The sequence below is a fragment of the Chiloscyllium plagiosum genome, unplaced genomic scaffold, assembly GCF_037043375.1.
Source record: "Chiloscyllium plagiosum isolate Xiang-an unplaced genomic scaffold, Cpla_swu_hap1 HiC_scaffold_22, whole genome shotgun sequence".
In the NCBI taxonomy this organism is placed as follows: Eukaryota; Metazoa; Chordata; class Chondrichthyes; order Orectolobiformes; family Hemiscylliidae; genus Chiloscyllium; species Chiloscyllium plagiosum.
The window spans coordinates 56,531,255-56,555,887 of record NW_028270160.1 but is presented as its reverse complement, the minus strand read 5'-3'; the positions used below and the strand labels follow the sequence as shown (position 1 = coordinate 56,555,887).

The 24,633-nt window shown below is 44.2% G+C and overlaps 1 protein-coding gene across 26 annotated transcripts in view; it reads left to right on the top strand.

The window, feature by feature from the left end:
• Positions 1-24,633, top strand: part of ank3b (ankyrin 3b) — a 754,625-nt gene that overhangs the window by 636,176 nt on the left and 93,816 nt on the right. For 15 of the 26 annotated variants that reach the window (XM_087999088.1, XM_087999086.1, XM_087999102.1 and 12 more), the window contains 4 exons: positions 5,090-5,164; positions 7,130-7,223; positions 10,228-10,290; positions 16,601-16,707. In XM_087999088.1, coding sequence (XP_087855214.1) covers positions 5,090-5,164; positions 7,130-7,223; positions 10,228-10,290; positions 16,601-16,707 — 339 coding nt within the window. The remainder of the gene's footprint in view (positions 1-5,089; positions 5,165-7,129; positions 7,224-10,227; positions 10,291-16,600; positions 16,708-24,633) is intronic. The other 11 variants (XM_087999096.1, XM_087999091.1, XM_087999098.1 and 8 more) reach the window with 5 other exon arrangements.

The following is a 24,633-nucleotide window of genomic DNA, read 5'->3' as shown; positions in this document are numbered from 1 at the left end:
CAGTCATATGGGATGTCATTTGTAGCCGGGTGGAAAACTAATTGGAAAGTTTCTAGCATGGAACTCATTTAAGTATTTACAAACACCTATAGTAAAATAATATCTTGGATATAGTAATCATATTATGATAGAATTTAACATCCAAACAAGCTAGTTTAGTTCAGAATTCAAGTTTTAACACTGGACAATGTAAATAACATAGGTATGAGGGATGGGTTGGTTAAAATCAACTGGGAGAAAGTGAGGACTGCAGATGCTGGAGATCACAGTCGAGAGTGTTTTCCTGGAAGAGCACAGCAGGTCAGGCAGCATCCGAGGCGCAGGAGAGTCGACGTTTCAGGGATAAGCCCTTCATCAGTCCTCAGCAAAGGCCTCACCTTCATTCCCCTATGCTCCCAAATCAAGGAATTCAACACACGTTGTGACATTCAACGCTTCTTCCGCAAGCTCATTCCTGATGAAGGGCTTATGCCCAAAACGTCAGTTACCTGATGAAGGAGCAGTGCCTTGAAAGCTAGTAGTTCCAAATAAACCTGTTGGACTATAACCTGGTGTTGTGTGATTTTTAACTTTGTACATCCCAGTCCAACTCCGGCTCCACCACATTTTGGTTAAAGTAGCTCGGAAAACTAGTTGAAATGATATGATGGTAGATGAAGGCTGGTAAAAATTCATCACAATTTGCAACAAGTATGAGTCTCCTAAGATATAAAGTCCCCACAAGAAAAAAAATGGTTCAGTCATGACTTCCAAATCACATTAAAGGTTGTGTGAGCTTAAAGGAAAAGTTTTCAATGTTACCAAAAAGTGTTATAAACCTGAGAATCAAGAGAATTTTGAGAATTCAGCAAATGATGACGAAAAGATTTAAGAGAAAGTAGAATATGGAAATAAACTAGCGAGTCAAAGCAGATTGCCACTGTTTCTATTAGTATGTAAAAGGAAGAGATGAATTAAGTAAGTATGGGGATCCCTCACAGATAGAGACTGGAGACATTAGAATGTGGAGTAAAGAAATACAAAGTAAGTGTGGAGTTCCCTTCCAGGCCAGCACTCCCTGAAACTTAGAGTAAGGGGTGTTTAAAATATAAAACTCTGAAGGGGTTTGACAGGGAGGTTGCTGGGAAGATGGGCTTACTGGCTAACCATCTAGAACAATGGCGAACAGTCTCAGAATAAGAGCTTGACCATTTAGAACTGAAGTGAGATGAGAAATGTTTACACCCGAAGGATTGTGGATCTTTGGAATTCTCTGTCTCCGAGAGCTGTGGATGCTCATCCAATCAGTACGCAAGGGGTCCTCAACTTACGAATGTCTGACTTGTACGCACAAACTTGATCCCATACTGGTTTGTTATTTTAAAGACCCTGACACCTTTGTGTTCCCTGTGTTTACCAATCGCTGCTTCCATTCTCCTGCATTGCATTCCACCTTGGGGATGGACTCCGGAATGGAATCTGTTTGCAATCTGGGAATTACTTCATTTAAATCAGAGATAGTTAGAATTTTCGATGCTGAGGAACCCGAGAGAGTGGGAGGAAGGTGAAGTTGAGGGAGAATAACCAGCATGATTGCACTCTGCAGCAGTGCAAACTCAAAGGTCATCCTCTTTCCTCTGTTCAGCTGAGAAACAGAGGAACAGCAAATGTGTTTCTCTCTTCAAAGTGAAAGAGGTGAGACAGAGACAGCTACAGATATGAGGGTGTTAGATGGAGATGCGGAAGGGGGGAGAGAGAGCACAATCCACCCATATTATTGATGACACCAAGATTGGTGGTACAGTGGACAGTGAAGAAGGTTGTCTATGAATGCAGACCTTGATCAACTGGGCCAATGGACTGAGAAATGGCAGGTGAAGTTTAATTTAAATAAATATGAGGTGTTGCATTTTGTTTAGATTAAATTAGATTCCCTACAGTGTGGAAACAAGCCCTTCGGCCCAAGAGTAACCCACCCAAACCCCTTTTCCCTCTGACTAATGCACCTCATTGACAATTTAAGCATGGCCAATTCACCTAACCTGCACATCTTTGGACTGCGGGAGGAATCCGGAGCACCCAGAGGAAACCCACGCAGACACTGGGAGAATGTGCCAACTCCACACAGCCAGTCGCCTGAGGTTGGAATCGAACCTGGGACCCTGGTGCTGTGAGGCAGCAGTGCTAACCACTGAACCACCGTGCCGCCCCATTTTGGTGGGTCCAACCAGGGCAGGACTTGGACAGTTAATAGTTGAGCCCTGGGGAATGTTATGGAACAAAGAGACCTCGGGGTACCTCCTTGAAAGTGGAGGCACAGGTAGACAGGAGAAGGTTCAGCATGCTAGCTTTCACCGGTCAGAGCATTGAGTGTTGGGGTTGGATCATCTTGTCTGCTGTACAAAACATTGGTGAGGCCACATTTGGAGGACTGCATGCAGTTGTGGTCACCCGACTGTAGAAATGATATTATTCAACTAGAAAAGAGTGCTACCTGGGCTGAAAGGTTTGAGTTAAGGAGACGTTGGTTAGGCTGGGACTTTTTCGCTGGATTGTCGGAGACTGAGGGGTGACCTAGTAGAGGTCTATAAAATCATGAGAGGCATATCTAAGGTAGATAGCGCACAGCCTTTCCTCATGATAGGAGAGTCCAAAACTAAAAGGTGTAGGTTTACAGTGAGAGGGATACAAAGGATCCGGGGGGGATTTCTTTCACATAGAGGGTGCTGAGTGTCTGGAACAGGCTGCCAGAGGTAGGAATGGAGCGAGTACAATGCTGTCATTTAAGAAACATTTGGACAGGTACATGGATGGAATGGGTATGGAGGGATATGGACCAAACTCAGGTAAATGGGAGTAGCTTACTTGTGAAAACTGGGCAACATAGTTCAAAGGGACTGTTTCCTTGCCTTGGGAATGGACTCCGGAATGGAAACTGTCTGCAACCCAGGAATACTCTCCAGCGGTGTGTCCATGTTGTAGCCTTTATGACTCAGTATCCTGACAGACACCTTCATTTTTCCCCACTCACTTCTGTACACTTCCAACCACGCAGCGCAACCTAAATTTGAGGCCCAACTCTGAGCTTGCTCTCTGTCTCAGCCAGTTTCCAACGGCCCCTTAGCATCAGCTGTGGCTCGTTATAATACTCTCACCTTTAATGGGTTAGGAAGTTCTCAGTAGAGTCCCCTGTGCAGAGACTAAGCACAACATTGGTACTGATACTGAAGCGCAGTGCTGAGGGAATTCTGTAAGCTGCCTTTTGTCTGGGATATTAAACTAGGGATCCATCAGCACTCCGGGAAAAACTGTTGAAGGAGGACAGGGGGACGCTTCTGGCATTCTGATGGACTTGAGTCTCTTGATTGATGCCAGAGGATGGGTAGCGGTTTGGTAGAGAGGAGAGTGCTTCCTCAAGTTTCGGCAGGCTGTGGCTAGTGATTTCCCCCACAGTCTGCTCTGGGACCACAGCTTTTAATAAAGTTATTCATTCGAAGAAATAGAATATCGCCTCTCCAAATTTGCTGCAGACACGTGGGAGCAGAAATGTACAAATCAGCTGACCCGATTAAAACATCAAATTCTTCGGGAGCTTGACGTGACAGATGCTCAGAGCTTGTGTCCTCTCACAGGAAATCTAAAGTTTCAAAAGAAAGGGTCTGCCATTCTGAGGAGAGGTGAGGAGGGGTGGATTTCTCTGAGACCAGTTAGCAGTCATTTGCAATCCTCTTTCACGGGGAGTAGTGGAGACTTGATCATTGAATATGTTGAGTGCTGAGTTTGACAGATATTTCATCAGCATGGGAGGCAAAGGTTATGTGGGGCTCGGCAGGGAAGTGGAGTGAAGGCCACTTTCAGAACCGCTGTGATCTGATTGAATAGCAGATCAGGCTCGATGGGCTGAATGGCCTACTTCTCCTAGTTCTTCAGAGCTTGTTAACTACATTGCACTTCCGAGCCTGTTGACTTGTTTTGATTGAACTGGAACGAAGTTGATTTGTGTCCTCAATGATGATTTCTGAAACTTTCTGCCTTTTTTTGTTGTAAATCTCGCACCCTTTCTTGCACCCCTTTTAAGATTCTTAACCCATTGTGCATTTTCTTGAAGTCTGTTCTTATGAACTCAAGTAATCTTGGTAGTATTTTCACTTTGATTCTAATGCTTTGTGACTAGGTACTGCTGTATTCCTGATGAAGGGCTTTTGCCCAAAACGTCGATTTTCCTGCTCCTCGGATGCTGCCTGAACTGCTGTGCTTTTCCAGCACCACTGTAATCTTGACACTGCACTCTTAGCCTACTTTGACCAATTCGGGCCATTGCTGAGGTTAGTCTGAGGATTTGTAGGAATCAGTTCTGTTCCATCACCAGAAACATGCCGGCCTCTTCACTTCCTGCCCTGCTCTTTTCTGATGACAAGGATTGAAAATTAGAATTCTCCACGATTAATCCTCTGGTCTGCTAATCTCGATCCACAAAAACAGAGGAAAATCCCTCCTCTTGAGCTTAGGAGTGTCTGCAGCAGCATGAAATAATTTATTGACTTCCTTTCTCTCTCCAATTCTCACTTTCCAGAGTCCACACCCACTGCACCCAGACCAAAGCCCCACGTCACTCAGCACACAAGCTCATTAAAATGAACTGAAGTATCTTTAAAACAAAATAAACTGACTATCCATTGGCTATTTTTGCAACCAAATGAGTTCCTTGTCATTTTATCAGATGAATCCAACTGATCTAAAGTCTTTGTCAAACTACTTAATGGTAAGTATTTTGTGACTGGCTGTCGAGTCCAGATTTTGACAGCGGTTCTTCTGGGAAGTTGTGCTTTTGATGTTTTTGAATAACTTTTTGAACGGGAATTTTTGTGATTTCTAATAGACTCTGTCAACCAACACGACGAGTACTGCTGCTTTCTGCCTCCTGCTGACAAGGGGGCTAACCCTTTAAAAGCACTGGTGTGATGCTATTAACGCTGAACCCTATCTCTCGAGCCTGGTCAGGGGTTTAAGTCTTGGCTGCTCCCCTCCCCTTCGCCTTTTGATTTGCTGTTGCTGTAGTCTGACGGCTGGCATGTTAGTTTTTAAGCCTGCCTTTGTATGTATCTTCCAGGGGCACCACGTTGGTTCAGAAGGCTCTTTTTGGACCCTGCTTTTTGTCTTCCCATTCTCATTTTAATTCTGAAAAGTTGGTCCTTTGCTTTAATTGCAATTGGTTTCGTTTGAAAACTTGAGAGCTTTGCAGTGATAGGCTGCCGGCAGGATACTTATTTGCAGAATTGGAATATTACATACATTCATCAGCTGTGAATAATGTTCATGGGTATAGGGATACAAAAATGTTTTATTTTTTTAAAACCCCCACTTTGTCTTTTGCAGTGAAAGGATATGTAGTAGGCTATGCTGCCCCCTGGACTTTAGTATCCACAATATTCCAATCCACTTATGATCTACTATATAACGCAGTCCAATTTCTCTGCAGTTCACCAAAGTGAAGAAATTGCACACAATGTGCAGAAAACAAAATATGAACTGTATGGTATTTGCATTGAACTATGCATATATGTGTGTTTGTATACACACTAGACCAGGAATAGTCTGTTCTGAAGTCGCATGAACGGCCAGTACCACTACTGGCACCTGCCAAGGCAGTTTTTAGGAGAAAGTGAGGTCTGCAGATGCTGGAGATCAGAGCTGAAAATGTGTTGCTGGAAAAGCGCAGCAGGTCAGGCAGCATCCAGGGAACAGGAGAATCGACGTTTCGGGCATAAGCCCTTCTTCAGGAATGAGGAAGGGCTTATGCCCGAAACGTCGATTCTCCTGTTCCCTGGATGCTGCCTGACCTGCTGCGCTTTTCCAGCAACACATTTTCAAGGCAGTTTTTAGCCACTGGTCCCCAATAAGGTTATTTCCTTCAGGACAGTCCTTTTTAAAACCCAAAATTCAAAGGTTTTGTCACTCCTCACCAAAGGTGGCTACTGTTTTGAAACCATTTTTAACCTTTGAATTTTTTTTTAAGATGCACCTCCATTTGCAAAATGTGAGAAACCCTTCAATCCAAAATAGGGTGTTAGGCATGTGGGGTGCATCTTGTGTTGGAAACACTTTTTCAAGCCAACTTGTGTACAGATTGTAAAATAGTGTTGAGTAAATCTGGTCGCCAGTCCTTTTATAGTAAGTCATGGAGTCAGTCCTAACTAAGGAGCAACAGTTGTGTCCCAGTTAGCTGGAACTTTTGTGATAGAATTTGGAATAGAATCCAGATAGTGTGGAAGCAGGCCACTTTCTACTCATCTCTCAAACTTCTCCATCTCTGTGTTATCTCATTCTCCTCCTTCACTATGTCACGGTCACTAATATTGTCTTATTGTGTCTTGGTGTCAGTGCTTGATAACAGTCTGGTGAATGACAGGGGGCGCTTTACTGCGTATACTCACGGGTTGTTTCCCTGCAAAGTTAGTGTACAGGCAGATTTCGGTTGCTTATGCAGCTGGTTTGATTGAAGGTGGTGAGGAGACAGTTCTAAGAAAGTTGATCCTCGATTTTAAAATGACCTGAAAGCTTTTGCTGTTCATATTTTTCATTTGTCCGAATTCGCAAAAGAGCGCCGTCTTATCCTCAGGATATCAAATGCTGCAAAAACATGTATTTGCTGGGAGGAAATGCAGGAGCCTATTGTTCAGGCAGCACATTGAGTGATACACAACTGACTCATTGGTCAGTCCATCCTTCTGCTGCTGTGAGGGATTATCTTTCTCCCCAGAAAGTCAGGTTTTAGCTGCAGCTGATTTTCAGCCTGCCTTGGTTCAGTACTGGTGGCATGAGTGTCGGAGCAAGGGATCGGGGGGAGAACAGGTTTTGCTCAGTCCCTTTTCATAATTTCAACCTTTTGTTTGAGCTCATCCGAACAAAGACTTTTTGCCATTTGATCTTTTTTTAAATGATATCTGGAAATAACAAGAAAAAAAATTCTCTTTTTGTTGCATTTGGTTTGTTTGGTTTTTGGGTGCTGTTGGTGGGTTTCCTTTCATGACCTCCCCCCTCTGTCCATCCAGCTCCCCTGGAAGCTGCATGCATTAATGAGTTTCTTTTCCTCCCCTCTGCCTGCCTGATTATCATCTACCCCTTGATTGGTAACTTGTAAACACAACAGCCTTCGCTCCTTCAGTTCGGATAGGTCATACACGCTGAACCGGAGTCCGTACACAAGGGACAGCATCCTGATTGAAGAGATGACAAAGGAGGCGGTAAGTTCACATCTGAATGCCTGCTGTATTGTAGTTTAGAGTACCTGACGTTGGCTGTGTTTTCAATGTAATGTATAACACTGGAGTGAACAACTGTGCCTCTATCCCATCTAACGGCTCAGTATTGCCAGCTGCGATTGTCACAGGTTGACATTGTTACCATTAGTTCCCCATTCCCTGAGGAAGGACATTACCTCTGTAACATCCCATCATCACCAATTTGCTTGCTGTCTACTTCATTTGATTGATTGCAAATGGAAAGTGCATCGAGTTAAATTGAAGCCTGTTCCTGTTTCCACCCTTTTAAAAAAAAAAAGTTGTGTTGTTTTGTTTAATGCTCGACCTCCGGTTAAACTTAAAATTTTCTCTATTGTTTTCGGAACCTAAATTGAATGACCATCAGTCTTTCTGAAACCAACAACCCGACAAGTCAGAAGATATTCTTTTATGTAGGTCCCACCTTCTCCACAGGTGTGTAATAACATCTTGGAGCAGGTTGGTTTGAAATTATCAAGATTTGCAGCAGCACCCCCCCCCCCCCCCCCCCCCAAAATACTCTTTAACTATCATTAAATTTGCTAGATCAACATTTGAATGAACTAGGAAAATGCTTACTGCTATTTGGCGACCACAGTTTAACGTCTGCTCAATCTGTAACAGTCCATTCCTGCATCGTTCTAAAGACGTCTGAGATGTCAAAGCCCCCATTGTTCACCAAACGTTTCAACCACTGAACTCTTGTGCAGTGAAGGGAGATAATTCCCTGCTCAAGTTAACAATAGCAATTTGAGAGGAAGGTGACAAAAAGTGCCCTTCCCTAAAGTGGCAGAATATTTTCCCACCGTCTTCCCTTTTACTTCTAGTGAGATTGCCTCAGTGTCCTCTGGTTCGGGCACGATAACACTTGATTTTAATCACACATTCAAACAATGAAGCAGAGCTGATGTTCCTAGGCACTCCAACCAACTTAGCCATCCACAAACTGAGCTAAACAGACCTTACGTAATACCGGCTTCGTATTCCTGCGTTGTCAGTAATAGTAATCCCAAATTTAAGGTGCCCACTACCACTTTTGAAAGCCCCTTCCCTTTCAATGTCTGTGTCATTCTGTTGCAGACCAGTGTTGAATGAAATTTTCAATTGCTCACTGCCAATACTCTCTCTACATTATTTGTTCTTGACTGTGGGCAACACCAACTGGGCACGGGTTAATTGGCCATCCTCAATTACCTCGATTGGCACTAGATGCCAAGCATGTTCTGTAAGGAAGCATTGCCTCCTCCAAACAATGTTAGTGACCTCCTTGGATTTTTGTGATGGTCTTTTCTTTTCCTCTCTTGCCACCCGCTGAGATTTACTGAATTCAATTTCAAAGCACAATGGCACCGTGGGATTTGAACTCATGGTCTTTGGTTTGCCAGTCTAAGACCATTACAAAAACATCAGTTGTACCCAGAATCCCTCACTTACCATCAGAAGTGGTCAAAAATCACACGACGCCAGGTTTATTTAAAAATACAAGCTGTCAGAGCCCTGTTCCCTCCTCAGGAGCGGGTGTTCAAATAGACCTGTTGGACTATAACCTGGTGTCATGTGATCTTTGACCTTCTTCAAACTAGTCCAACACCGGCAGACCATCAGAAACCGCATCTTTCTAAAGTGGACAGTCTTAAATTACTGAATATCTCATGACATCGAAGAGATTATTCTATTAGAATTGGTGTAAAAGTTGGGTGCAGTTTTGGGATTAAATTTGAAAAACTAACAACTCTTCGTTGTGAATTAAGATTGGAATAATGCCCCTAATTTTTGAACGTTATTCAGTGCCACTCTTAACACTCACGATCTCGTCGCCATTAACGTAATGTAAGAGTGCATTATCTCTTCCTACTCTCTTGATTTCCCGCAATGTTAGATGCTTGGTTGTTAGTAGAGGAATCAATTGAACTGGGTGTACCCATGGTGTGACAAGTTGGAAGAGCTAAACTTAGTAAAGAAGTACAAAGGTTTATACGCCAATGCAACACTTTTTTCTATCCCCAGTGGCTCTTGTACAGCTCAGAACATTTCAAGCTGAAATATTTGGCAATGGGAATAGTACCTCAAGGACCTTCTGTTACAAATTTCCGGCATTTGCTCATAATATGCCCTGGAATGTTATAAACTCTTACAAATTAGTCTAGCAGACCCTGCATGAAAAACAAAATGCTCGAGACAATTAGTGCCAAGAGTGATTAGTCACATTGGGTAGTTTTCATATCAGATCAAAACTCTCTCAATATTACTTCAAGCTGTTACAATGTGATCCATGGCATCTTCATAACTCAAGGAGTGTTCACTTTATTTTCTAACAATTACTTGACGTGGTTGATCACTTCATTGCCAAGCCAGAGTAACACGAAGAAAGAAACAATTGTTGTGCTTTCCAAATTCCAATAATCAAATGTAATTCTTAGACATTCACAGCAGTAACAATCGCGTTAACACATTCATTGGTATATGTGGTCTTCTGCTACAAGACCTTTAGACTCATTTAGCACTGATCATTTTGTTGTACAGATGCCAATTGTGGTATTTTTGCAGTCACATATTAATAAGGACATGTTGCCTTTCCCTTCCCTGACAAGGACCAGCACATCCCTGAGGGAAAAGTCCAAATTGTAATGCCAGGGAGGAATTTTTTTTTTAAAAAAGATGTATCGCTGAAGGAATTGCCTGTTCTGCATATGCAGTAAAATTTGCAAGCATGTTTCTAAAGAATGTTTTGCAGTTTTGAGGAAATCGCCTCTTGTGGTTTTAAACGTTAAAATTCCAATCTTGGGCAAGTGTGCAAACTCAGACCAGGGGTTGGCAACAGTGGAGGCTGCATTACCCTCAATCTTAAGCAAAGTTGCCAAGATTTCCCTTCCGTCTGCTGGCACAGCCCCCGTCCTTGCCAATTCCCGGGTTCCTGCGAGAGTCTTTCGAGGATTAACGGCATCTTTTGATCTTCCTTTTGGTTCAGCAGGGTTTCCAACCAGAACTTGCACCTTCCATGGGGGGACCAGTAGTGAGCAACTCACTGAAGGTAAGTAATTATCATCTACCAGCTTGCAGGGAGATTAAATTGAACTGTATGTTCCATTTGTACAATTGGCAGGTAAAGAAAGGTGTTAGGACTAATGTTTAATTCACCTATAAGACTTTTCATTTCTAGGTGATGCAGTTAGAATCAAACAGTTATATAATGCAGAGGCGGCCATTTATGTCACACTTGTGTTTGCCATCTTTCAGTATGACCTGTGCCATTTAGCCCCAGTTCTGTGCCTCTTCCCTATATACTAATGAAATATGCTCTATATTTATTCACATTTCTTTTAAAAGCTATCAATGATTCTGCTCCCATAACTATTCCTGTTCCTCATAGAGTCATACAGCACGGAAGCAGACCCTTCGATCAAACCAATCCACGCCAAACATAATCCGAAACTAAACTAGTCCCACCTGCCTGCTCCTGGCCCATATCCCTCCAAACCTTTCCAATTCATGTATTTATCTAAGTGTCTTTCAAATGTTGTAATTGTGCCTGTATGCACTACCTCCTCAGGAAGTTCATTCCACATTCAAACTATAAAAGAAAATTGCCCATCGTGTCTTTTTTAAATCTCTCACCTTGGAATTGTGCCCCCTAGTCTTGAAATTTGCCCATCCTAGAGAAAAGACACCTACCATTAACCCTATCTATATCCCTCATGATTTCATAAACTTCTATAAGGTCACCTCTCAACCTCCTGCACTTCAGTGAAAAAAGTCCCAGCCCACCCAGCTTTTCTTTATAACTCAAGCTGTCCATACCCGGCAACATCCTGGTAAATCTCTTCTGAACCTTCTATAGCTTAATAATCTCCTTCCTATAGCAGGGAGACCAGAACTGGACACAATATTCCAGAAGAGGTCTCACCTGGGACATTGAATGAGTTAACAGCCCTCATGATGATGATCTTGCATTCATTTACTCACTTTTGGAAAGGATTTTTTTTCCCATTTACTAAATGAGAACCTGTCATAATCTGGAAGTCTAAATGAACATTGAACACTAAATTCTGACCACCTACAACTGGTGTGCGGTGCTGAAAAAGGTTTAATTTTCTTTTTACATGCACCAGCACATCAGTTACCAAATCCATGAATGGTTATTGTTGACAGTCACTTGGTGATTACCTGCCGTTATCATACCTGCGTGACCACTCTTGCAAGTTTTGTATTTCCCCCTGTCTTTTTCAATTGAGTTCCTCCTCCACAGAATCCTACCTCTGTTCCCAGGATTTTCATTAATCCATGAGGAATGGATGATCAGCATTGATTAGGAACTCATTACCTACAGACTTGCCTCAAGTCATACAATTGACATTCTTTTAAACACATGTTTAATTTATCTTCAAGCTACAGACGTACAGCTCTCCTGTCATTGACAATGGCTGAAATAAAATTTGCATCATTTAAAAGTCTTGAGTAATTCAATTCCACAATAATTACACCTGTTGAGGGAACGCTCCACTTATCAAACTGCTTATTTGAACTTTACCTTGTAGGGATTGTAATGCGGTTAGCCAGGTAGACGTCATAGAATATGAGTTCCCTGATTGGGGCTGTTAATCTGGTCCAGTCAGGGAGCCCTGGCTGACAGATATAACAGGAGTGTCAGAGGTTCGGCTCACTCTGAGAGCTGGCTCTGAGGAAGCCAGACCAGTGACATGGACTCTCCATGTGTAAGTAAAGAGTGACTTAGTGATACCGGTCTCTGTGGAGTTAATTCAGTGGCGACGGGTGCAAAGCATGTCCCTGACAAAATTCACTCGTAACAGTCATCCTTGAGTTGGGCTAAGCATTTCTGTCATCATGCTGGTATTTGGGAGGCTTGACTCGTTCGATCCTGCTGTTGAAGACTGGGAAGTCTTTGTGGAAAGAATGCGTTACGTTCCCTGGGCAAATGACATCAGGGCAAATGAAAAGCAACAAGTAATTCTCCTGACAGCATGTGGACCTGCAGCTTTTTTGGCTATGAGGAGCCTAAGTTTCTCTGAGGCACCAGACACTAAAACCTTTCAAAATCGATGGATTTTGTGAAGGAATATTACGATCCCAAGCTTCCTCTAATTTTGAGTCACTATTGTTTTTACTCAGCAATTCAAGAACTAGGGAAATCCGCACTGGGATTTTTGACGAGGTTAAATGTCTGGAAGATGCATGTGACTCTGGTATAACCCTTAATGGGACAGTTTGGTATGTCGGATTAAGGTTGTAACCATGCAAAAGAACCTACTAGCTGACACCCAATGGACTTCAGTCAGGCACCACAACTGGCTTTATGATTGGAAAATGCAGAAAGTGGAGCAAATAAGTTGCAGGGTATTCCAATGGAAGAGGGCGCTCTCTATCTGAGCTTGGGGAACACCAGTTGGGTGAAGGCAATTGCACAGCCTCACTCAGGACCTGTCCTGAACAGAGGGACTCTAGTTCAGCCCACAGCAAAACTCCAAAATAAAGCCACACCTTCGCCAAGCGGTGAAAATTGTCTTCAGGATCCGGCTGCCAAGCTGTTGTATTTGCTGCCAGTATGCAGATTCAAGACAGCAAAAGAGTCCCACTAAATCCTGTACAGCCGCAACATGACCTCCCAATACTTGGTCCGAGTATTGAGTACAGGAGTTGGGAGGTCATGTTGCGGCTGTACAGACATTGGTTAGGCCTCTGTTGGAATATTGCGTGCAATTCTGGTCTCCTTCCTATTGGAAGGCTGTTGTGAAACTTGAAAGGGTTCAGAAAAGATTTACAAGGATGTTGCCAGGGTTGGAGGATTTGAGCTATAGAGAGAGGCTGAACAGGCTGGGGCTGTTTTCGCTGGAGCGTCGGAGGCTGAGGGGTGACCTTATGGAGGCTTATAAACTCATGAGGGGCATAGAGAGGGTAGGGGGAGTGCTAAGCTAGAGGGTTTAGGTTTAGGTGAGAGGGGAAAGATATAAAAGAGACCTAAGGGGCAACTTTTTCATACAGAGGGTGGTACGTGTATGGAATGAGCTGACAGAGGAAGTGGAGGAGGCTGGTACAATTGCAACATTTAAGAGGCATTTGGATGGGTATATGAAAAGGAAGGGTTTGGAGAGATATGGGCCGGGTGCTGGTAGGTGGGACTAGATTGGGTTGGGATATCTGGTCAGCATGAACGGATTGGACCGAAGGGTCTGTTTCCATGCTGTACATGTCTATGACTCTCTATGACTCTGACTCTAAGTTAAGAGAACCCATAGACCATTAAGCAGGAGAGTGCACACTCTAGAGAGTACACCTACATCTAGTTTGGAACAATTAAATTGCTTAGCAACATCCAAATCAGAACCAATCAAAGTAAACATCTGGTTAAATGTTCACAGATTATGGGCCATCATTTGCCAGCAGGGAACGTGAATATTTTCTAAAGTCAAATGGCGTTCAACATATGAGGACAGCTCCATACCATCTATCATCCAGTGTTCTGTCAGAAAGAGCAGTCCAAACTTTGAAGGCATTTTTGAAGAAGCAGCTTACCACTTCACTAGATACCAAACTGTCCCAGTTCCTGTTTGATTATTGGACCACCCTCATACAACCACAGGGATAGCTCCAGCAGAGTTGCTAATGGCGAGAAGACTCCACACCAGGTTAAATCTGATCTTCCCGGACATGGGGTGAGGGTGAAACGGCATCAGGAACGCCAGTGCCAAACACAAGGCTCCTGTAAGCCAGAGAGAGAGGCAGGTTAATTCTGGGGACTAAGTTTGGTGTAGGAGCCATGGGAATGGCCCAGCATGGGGAAGAGGCATGGTCAACACGAGGGTCAGCTCAAGTGATGTATAAAGTTGAGGTAGGTGCGGCAGTTCAGAATAAGCACGTGGACCCTGTGAAAGCTGCAAACTTGCAAACGGTGTGGGAGGAAAATGTGCCTGGCTCCTCGGAACAGTCGGAAAGGCAGTCGGAATCCGTGGGTTCTGCCTCTCCGTCTACTGTTGAAGACACCTCAGAATCTGACACGGACATGACAGATGTCACCATCTTGACACCTTTACCGCCTGGAGAAGGGAATAAATCTCTTACGAGACGCTTGAGATACCTGTGTCTGATCAGACCACTGTTGGAATATAATGAGCAGTTTTGGAGGGAGTCCAGAGGAGGTTATCAAGAATGATCCCGGGGATGAAGGGTGTGTCATATGAGGAGTATTTGAGGACTCTAGATCTGTACTCTGAGTTTAGCAGGATGGTGGGGGTGGGGGATCTGATTGAAACTTAAAGAATACGACGGGGCCTGGATAGAGTGAACGTGGAAAAGATGTTTCCACTGGTAGGCGAGACCAGGACCCAAAGGGCATACCTTCAGAGTAAAGGGACGACCTTTTAGAACTGAGGTGAAGAGGAATTTCTTCAACCGAAGGGGGATTAATCTGTGGAACTCATTGCTGCAGAAGACTGTGGAGGCCAAGCCATCGAGCGCCTTTAAGACAGAGGTAGATAGGTTCTAGATTAGTGAGGGATACAAAGGTTACGAGGAGAATGGGGATGAGAAACATATCAGCTGTGATTAAATGGTGGAGCAGACTTGATGGACCGAATGGCCTAATTTTGCTCATTATATATTATGTCAGTTGAATGGAGATGGGATGTCTGCAGCATGACATTCCATTCATAAACTATTTCCTACTTCTCAAACCTCCATTTGTGACCTCTACCTCATCTTCTGTTCATGACTTCCCCCAGTCTTCCAGGGCACCACCCCTCCTTGAGCTTCCAACCATGTATTCCACCTCTACCCCCTTACCATTGTGGACCATTGCTACCCAGTACCTCACTTGGCTGTCCATCTGGCTGACTGGGAAACGGGGAGGAAAACATTTTAAAGAGCAGTTGACAGGATCTCCATCTCAATTCCCAGATTAGCTCTTCATTTACCCCTCTTCCTTGGGCCTGCTGGTGTACACTGCAGATTCTTACCCATTGAAGGGCAGATTAAGAGAGTCCATTTTACTTGCGTCCTTTCTTGGCATCAGAATGGAGACTCCATAACATATGGAGCTTGATTTGCACAGCTCCCATGGAAGTGAATGTGGGTTATGTTGACTAATTCACACCTCTGTTATGACTTTGTCTGTGGTGACAATAAACATCCATTAGCAATGCAACAGTAATCTCTGAGGCCATTGCATCAAGTGAGCTAATGCTGCTCAGTGACGACCAAGCAACTATTGGTCTCTGATTATGATTTACTGCTCACCAATCAAATATATTCCCATCCAATTTGATACATTACCATTTGTGCTGAGGGCTTGGACTTTGTATATGGCTCAGTACCACCCAAAAACTCAAGTCAATAACATCTACTGTCTCTCTCTCTCTCTCTCCCCCCCCCCCCCCCCACCCCCCACCCCAATCAATTGTTCATCCTGTTCTCAAAGAGATCCAACTCATTAGCCAAGATGAGTGCCTGCTTCTAAAGCAGTGGTAACTGTTACTGATTAGTTTATGCCCCTAAAAGGTTCCCTCCAACCGTTCCTCTCACACACTTTGTAAAAGTGCAAGGCTCTGTATCATTTACAACATCCAATACTTACAACTATTCACTTTGTAACAAAGTAATGCTACCCCATCAACTATTTAACCGTAGGGACCCTTCCTGTACCTCCCAAGACTGGAGCTCACATTGGAATTCTTGTACATTACTGGCTCTTGAATATTGCAATTGCGGATGAATTTCAGTTGGCCATTTCCTTTTACAAAAGTACCGAGTGGAGGTTTAATATTGCAGGACTGAAAACAAAATATGTTGGAAATCACAGCGGGTCAGGCAGCATTCATGAAGAGAGAGCAAGCTAAAGTTTCAAGTCAAGATGAAGTCATCTTGACTTGAAACTTTAGTTTGCTCTCTCTTCATGAATGCTGCCTGACCCGCTGTGATTTCCAGCATTTGTTGTTTTCAGTACAGATTCCAGCATCTGCAGTAATGTGCTCCTACACTATGTTTAATATTGCAACTTCTTGTTCCCATTTGTTCCCTCACACCTACACGTCCAATCACCTGACCACCTTGGAGTATTTCCTGAACAGGGCTTGTTCAAGTGGTCTTGGCGTGTTTTTGCTGAGACGTTAGCTGTGCTCATGTTCTTAGCTAAGAGGGTTGGAGCAATGGTCTGAAAATGGGATAGAGGAGTCGCGAAGTAGAGTGACAGCAGGTTCAAGGGCCAGCATCGTCTCTCCCATTGTCTGTGTTGTTCCGCTTTCAAACCCCATTTCTGGAAGATGAGCCATTGACTGAGAATGATATTTTAACAGCTCACTATGTTTTCCTCTCTCTCCACATTTTGGTTGCAGCACCTGGCGGTTTCTCGAGAATACGACAGTGACTCTTTGAAGAGGTTCAGCTGGACGGCAGATACTCTTGACAATGTCAACCTGGTCTCCAGCCCCATTCACTCCGGGTAAGCTGCAGTTCACGTAGTCCAGCCTGTTGGACAAAATGACACGTCTTCGTATCAATACAGCTTCCGACTGATTCAATGCAAGGTGCAAATTCCTTCCTCCTCACATCAGTTCTGGATTTTTCTGACAGTAGCAGCACTGCTAGATGCTCAGGCAGTCGCCCTGATGGGCAAAACCACGGCTTTGGGTTACCCTGACCTACAACTTGTCTTGGGATGTCACACAAAGCTCAAATGTCACTCAGTTGTGCCCTGGTCAAATACATTGCAGCTTCCAACAAGGAAACCCTTGATGTAAGATGGGACATGTCACAAAACTCAAGCTCAGCTTTTCCTCATGTTGACATCATGGCCTTCAACGAAGTGGCGTTACATCAATGCAGCTTTTGTAAACACGATCTGTTGGCCTCACACCTCAAATTTCAGTCCACCCAATTAGTTCTGACCACCAAAACAACCATACAGCCCTATAAACCTGTTCTGTACCCAGAGTCCATGAATGACCATTCATTCCATCATTGTAAATAGCAGGGACCCCAGGTTTTGTGGGCACCAGTGTATGTCTCGTTTATTCCTTGCATTCTCCCCCACCCCCCAAGCCAGGAGTGTGATAGAATACTCCCCACTTGCCTAGCAGATCCAACAACACCCAAGAAGCTTGACACCATCCTGGGCAGAGCAACCTCCGCTTAATTGTCACCCCTTCTACCACACCCCTCCACTGGCAGCAGTGTGTACCATGTCTAAGGTGCATTGCAGTAACTCACCAAGGCTCCTGTGACAACATCCTGGGAATCCCATGGAAGATGAGCACTTATTGCTTAAGTTTCTCTTTTATCTGTTCACTGCTCAAGACATTGTGGTAGGACACTGTAAAGCCCAAAGGATAATGAAGCCATGCACATTCAAAGCATGAAACTGTTGTGGAGACAGTACACTGAACTTCACTCAGTACATGCCACTCCTATCTTGCAATCATTTATCCAAGTACCACAGTAGACATTCAGGTACATCACACTGCAGTTCAGTGTTGAGAGAGCATCACATTGTTGGAGGCGCTGTCTTTCAAATAAGATATTGAATTTTTAATTGTCAAGATGTGCTGCCTGGTGTGCCTTGATACGTTTCACTATTGACCATATACGTCAGCAAGTGTAAGGTTATATGGACATAAATAGTAAACGGTGAGGGCCTGTAGAAACTTGGGTGTGTCCATGCGAACGGGTTATTGAAACATTGTCAACTGTTACAGTGATTAGTCAAAAAGGCAAATGAACTTCTAGTCTTTGTGTCTGGGGACTAGTGAACAGCAGGGTCAAAGGCATTCTTCAAGAATACAATGCCCTAGTTAGGCCACTCCAATAGTACAGTAAGCAGTCTGGACTCCTCACCCCATAAGCAATATCATGGTCTTGGAGGAAGTGGAATCTAGTTTAATAGAGTGACATCTTGACTCATAAGGGTTAAATTACAAGGAGAGATTCCATAATCCCAGTGTTGTATTCCATGGAATTTAGAAAGTGATTGAATTAAAATTTTGAAGATATAAAGGGGCGAGGCCAGGTAGAGAGACATGATTTCCACTGGTTGAGGAGTCTAGGACCGGGAGCATAGTCTAAAACCTGCTGCCACATTTTCCTGGAGTGAAATTAAGAAAGATTGCTACACACAGGGGATGTTAGAATTTTCAAACTCAAAAGACAAATGTGGTGAATTTGAAATCCAAGATTGGTTGTTTTTTTTTGCAAACGAGAAGTCTAAAGTGATAGAATAGAATTGAGTTGCAAATTGATGGTCTCATTGTGTAGGGGAGTAGCTCATAAAATAGCTGCTCTGATCTGTCTCTTCAGCCTCTCAGTTTGCTGCAAAAGATCCTGTGATCAATGTGCATTAAAGACCAGGGGGAGTTTCCTCAGGCGTAATGCCTCACATGGTGTCAAATCACAGCGTGTTGGAAGTATTCAGCATTTGTGGCACCATTTATGGGAGATGTTGGCATTAGCACCAATGCCACCGGATTAGGAAAGCTGAGGCTTTGGATAATGCTCTGGGACAGTTGGTTCAAAATTGTCATGACATCTGATTGAGTTTGAATTTAGTCGTAGAGTCCTACAGCACAAACTGGTCCATGCCGACCAAAATGTCCACCCACACTCACCTCATTTCTCTGCACTTGGCCCATATCCTTCTAAACATTTCCCATCCATGTATTTGTCCAAATGCCTTTTAAATATTGTTAATGTACCCGCCTCAATCACTTCCCCTGGCAGCTCATTCTTTATGCGTGCCACCCTCTATGTAACAAAGATGTCCCTCAGGCTCCCTTTTATTCTTTCCCCTCTAAACTTACACTGATGCCCTCGAGTCCTTAATTCCCGAACTCTGGGAAAAAAGACTGAGTGCATGCACCCTATCCATGCCCCTTATGATCTTATACATTTCTATAAGGTCCCCCCTCACTCTCCTATGCTCTAAAGAAAAAAGTCCTAGCTTGTCCAACCTCTCCCTTTAGCTCAGACCATTGAGTCCAGGCAACATCCTTGTAAATTTCTTCTGCACTGTTCCCAGTTTAATAACATCCTTCCTATAGCAAGGTGATCAAAACCGAACACAATACTCCAAGTGCGGCCTCACCAAGGTCCTACACAACTGCAACATAGCTTCCCAACGTCTATACTCAGTGCCCTGACTGATGAAGGTCAGTGTGCTAAAAGCCTTCTTCACTGCTCTGTCTACCTGTAACTCCACTTTTAGAGAACCGGGCACCTGAACTCCAAGGTCCCTCTGTTCCACTGCACTTGTTAAGGCCCTACCATTCACCGTGAAACTCCTACCTTGACTTGACTTTCCAAAATGCAAGGCCTCACATGTCTCTATCTATATTAAACTCCATTTGCCATTTCCCAGCCCTCTTCCCCAGCTGATCAAGGTCCTGCTGCAATTTCTGACAACCTTCCTCACTGTCCACGATACCTCCTATTTTGTTGTCATCTGCAAACTTGCTAATCATACCTTGTACATTCTCATCCAAATCGTCGATGTAGATAACAAACAGTAATGGGTCCAGCACTGACCCCTGAGGCACTCCACTTGTCACAGGCCTCCAGTCTGACAAGCATCTTTCCCTATTACCCTCTGCTTCCATCCAGCAAGCCAGTTGTGGATCCAATTCAGTCCAATATTTCCACTTGTCTTTCTCCACAGTAAACACAAAGGAGAAATAGTCATTGAGAATCTCGTCCATCTCCTGCAGTTCTACACATACATGTCCTTTTTGGTTCTTGTGGGGTCCTACTGCCTCTCTAGTTATTCTTTTTCCTTTAATATATTTAAAGTACCTGTTTGGATTCACCTAATCTCGACCAAGGCTATCCCGTGCCCCCTGTTTGCCCTCCTGATTTCCTCCTTCAGTAAACTCCTATGTTGCCTGTATATCTCCAGGGATTCCTGTTCCTGAGCCATACCTCCCTTTTTTTCTGGTCAAAGCCTCAATATCTCTTGTCAGCCAGGGTTCCCTATTCCTGCCAACCTTGCCCTTCACCCTCACAGGAACATATAGACCTTGAACTTTAACTGTCTCACTTTTAAAGGCCTCCCACTTGCCAGAGATCCCTTTGCCTGCAAACAAACCACTCCAATCAACCCCTGCAAGCTCCTGTCTAATTCCATCACAATCTAATGAATAATTCTGGAATACAAAGTGAGCCTTGGTGATGGTGACATCAAAACCTGTCTGGTGTCTAAGAGGGAAGGAAATCTGCCACCCTGGTCTGGTCTGGTCTACATGTGACTCCAGTCCCACAGCTCTGAAAATAGCCCAGCAAGTCATTCCATTCCAGGCCAATTAGAGACGGCTAGCAACACCTTCATCCTGTGATAGACTATAGGAAGAAAACTCCGCACAGAGGGGATACAGAGTTAGCATTTTGAGTTCAGTATGTTCCTTTTCCACAAGAATTACACCAACGTCTTTTAACCAAGATTTACCACTTTGCCAGCATCATTGATGAGGATTATACAGGACATTGGTTAGGCTACTGTTGGAATATTGCGTGCAATTCTGGTCTCCTTCCTATCAGAAAGATGTTGTGAAACTTGAAAGGGTTCAGAAAAGATTTACAAGGATGTTGCCTGGGTTGGAGGATTTGAGCTACAGGGAGAGGCTGAACAGGCCGAGGCTGTTTTCTCTGGGGCGTTGGAGGCTGAGGGGTGACCTTATAGAGGTTTACAAAATTATGAGGGGCATGAGTAAGGTAAAGCCTCTTCCCTGGGATGGGGGAGTCCACAACTAGAGGGCATAGGTTTAAGGTGAGAGGGGAAAGATATAAAAGGCACCTAAGGGGCAACTTTTTCACACACCGGGTGATGCGTGTATGGAATGAGCTGCCAGAGGAAGTGGTGGAGGCCGATACAATTGCAACATTTAAAAGGTATCTGGGTGGGTACATGAAGAGGAAAAGTTTGGAGGGATATGGGCCAGGTGCTGGCAGGTGGGACTAGATTGGGTTGGGATATCTGGTCGGCATGGACAGGTTGGACTGAAGGGTCTGCTTCCACGCTGTACATCTCTATGACTCTGTGACTCTGCGTTTCTGATGTACAATCTCACATTGGAGTTCCACCGGGGTGGGGGGGTTGGTGGTGAGGGCAGGGTGAAGCCACCTGTGGTCAGACAGCCTGCTGGCACTGACCAGGGCAATTGACTGAAAACTGGGTGAGAAAGTTAACAGTGATGAGTGCTCAAGGAGAGAAAAGACATGCCAGCCTTCTTGCGTAAAGATAAATGAAGGCGTGTAGGTGCAATGCGCCTTCCTGTTCAATGCTCCTTGCAGTTTTGCATTGTCCTTTGGAGTTCATTGAGTTTAGGGGTCAGCGACCAGCAGCTGCAGCACAAACAGAGGGAGCTCGCAGATCTATTTGAGCAGTGCAGATTGTAATCCCTTCAGGATCCTAGGCTCAAATTGAACCTCTGATTACAGTATAGCTCAGCAGAGAGTGCCATCACCATGAGGCACTTTATCTTTCAGGCCAGAGTACCTCATCATCACATGTGACAGGTCTGGAATGTTCCAGTGTGTAGGAAGCTGTAGTTTAAGCCCATGCACAGCATGCCGTGTGTACATATGGCCAGTGTAATGTTCACATTCATTTTGAGAGGGCTAGGTTACAAGAGCAGAGATGTTGAGGATGTATTAGATTAGATTCCCTACACTGTGGAAACAGGCCCTTCAGCCCAACACACCGACCCTCTGAGGAGCAACCCACCCAGACCTATACCCCTACATTAACCCCTTCACCCAACACTATGGGCAATTGAGTATGGCCAATTCACCTAACCTGCACATTTTTGGACTGTGGGAGGAAACCGGAGCACCTGGAGGAAACCCACGCAGACACGGGGAGAATGTGCAAACTCCACACAGTCAGTCGCCTGAGGCGGGAATTGAACCCGGGTCTCTGGCTCTGTGAGGCAGCAGTGCTTAGCACTGTGCCACCATGCCGCCCAGGCAGTGGTCAGATTGCATTGTAATGTTGTGAGCAGTTTTGGACCCCATATCTAAGGAAAGATATACTGGTGCTGGAGGAGGTTCAGAGGAAGTTTACAAGAATGATCCCGGGGGAATGAAGGGCTTGTCATATGAGAAGTGGCTGAGAACTCTGGGTCTGTACTTGACAGAGTTTAGAAAGCTGAGAGGAGATCTAATTAAAGCTCGCAGAATACTGAGAGGCCTGGATAGAGTGGACATGAAGAGGATGCTTCCACTAGTAGGAACGACTAGAACCCAGGGGCACGGTCTCAGAGCGAAGGGACGACCCTTCAGAACTGAGATGAGGAGGAATTTCTTCAGCCAGAAGGTGGTGAATCTGTAAAACTCATTGCTGCAGAGGACTGTGAAGGCCAATCACTGAGTGTATTTAAGACGGAGATAGATAGGTTCTTGATCAGTAAGGGATCAAGAGTTACAGAGAGAAGGCAGGAGATTGAGAATGACAAACATCTCAGTCATGATTGAATGGTGCAGCAGACTCGATGGGCCGATGACCTAATTCTGTTCTGATATCATGGGAAAAAAAAGAAAAAAAGTGCATTTAAATAGCAGCCTACACAACAATGTGACAAGGCAAAGTGCTTTACATCAAATCAAGTGATTTTGAAGTGTAGTTACAGTTGTCAAGTAGGACAATATTATGTTCTTGTGTAGTGTGCAACATCAATATGCAGAAGCTATAGAATAGGGTGAAAGATAGTCGCTGAGCTCACCTGTATCACATCAGCAAAAATTACAGGTGGGAAGTTCATTGAATGTCGAATGTAACTTTGCAGAAAGAGGCCATTTGGCCTGCTGTATGCTGGGACTACCCTGCGAGCCCCACTCCCCATCACGGTGCTGCTTGTTTTGTGGTGATGCTAGATTGTAAACCTCTGAGCCTGACCTTATCCCTCACTCATTTAAGAGAAAGCGGCAGCACACCAGTCTAACTTGCCCCTTTTCCCAAGCTGGGAGTAATGTCCACAAGTGCGCTATGACTGGTGATCCGACCCCACCTTGTACTGGGGTAGTGCAGTGATGTCCTTTATTATTTCTGCATGGGAGATGGGTGTTGCTGGCTGGTCCAGTATTTCAGCAGTTAATTGCCAGCCACTTGCTGCAGCTCTGGAGTTGCGATAGCCCAGAGTGGGTAACGATGGTAGACCTCATTTTTAAAAGCCATGATGCAAACCTGATGGATTTTTATAATTGACATGGTCGCTATTAAGGTAGTTCTTTAAATTTTAGATTGATACTTTATTGAAGTCAAGTTTCACACTTTGCTATGTGTCATGAACATTAGCCCAGGTGACTAACCCAGTGCTATTCACATTATGTTAACATAGGTAATAAAAAGAGAGCACATAAAATTAAAGAAAGACAAGCAAGGCACAGGATTCAGTGCATTATTTTAAGATAGGAGAGAAAGGACTGTTGCACAACTCAAGAGATTAAAGGTTTAGATAAAGGCTGTACTTTTCACATGATAACTCCACATGATGAAGGCCCAGCTTTCGCTCCAGCGATTTCTGCAGAGAGTGAAGTTTCAGGCTTCCATTTAGCAGACTCTTTCTGTTTGAAGAGACTCATCTCCCTGTTGCCAGCCAATCTTCCAGTTAGTGCTCTGTAACCAATCTGCTCAACTCCATCCAGACGATCTCTCATCCCAGTTCCACACCGAGTATAGTTGAACTTTGGAGCCAGTCTGACCGCATGATTCAGCTCAGACCCAAAGAGATTAGCTCAACCTTAATCCCAGATGGCTTCAAAGTAATCTGTGTTTAACAGGTCAAACCAGCTCTCCTATCGATCTTGGTGTCTGGCAATGAGGATATTTGAGAATAGTTTCTCATGTCCGCTGGCCAGTTACTTACCCATTCTGTAACGTTCTCGCGACTTCTTTGGTTGCTCTCCTCTTTTATCTTGTAACAGTTTGATGGGGGTTTTGTGCCCAGTGAAAAGCTAATAGAAAGAAAAGCTGTGGGTAATAGAAATGTTCACAAGACATCAGCAAATAATTGTAACTTTTAAAGTAGCTGATTCAAAATAGGCTGTGTTCACAATGGTGCTCATAAAATCATTGCAACTGTGTCTGAATCTCTCTTGAATTTCTTTGCTCAACTCCCTCTGCCTCTCTCCCTTTTTATTTCATGTCCCAGACCCAGATATAAAAGTTTGTATACACATCCGAACCGATTCAAGAACAGCTTCTTCCCAGCTGTTATCAGACTTTTAAACAGACCTGTCAAATGTTAATTCTGATCTCTCTCTCTCTGTGTGCAGCTGTATTACTGTATTCTGCACTGTGTTATGTTACCCTGATGCACTTGTAATGGTATGATCTGCTATAGAGCGCAGAAAACAACACTATTCACTGGCCCCCTGTACATGTGAC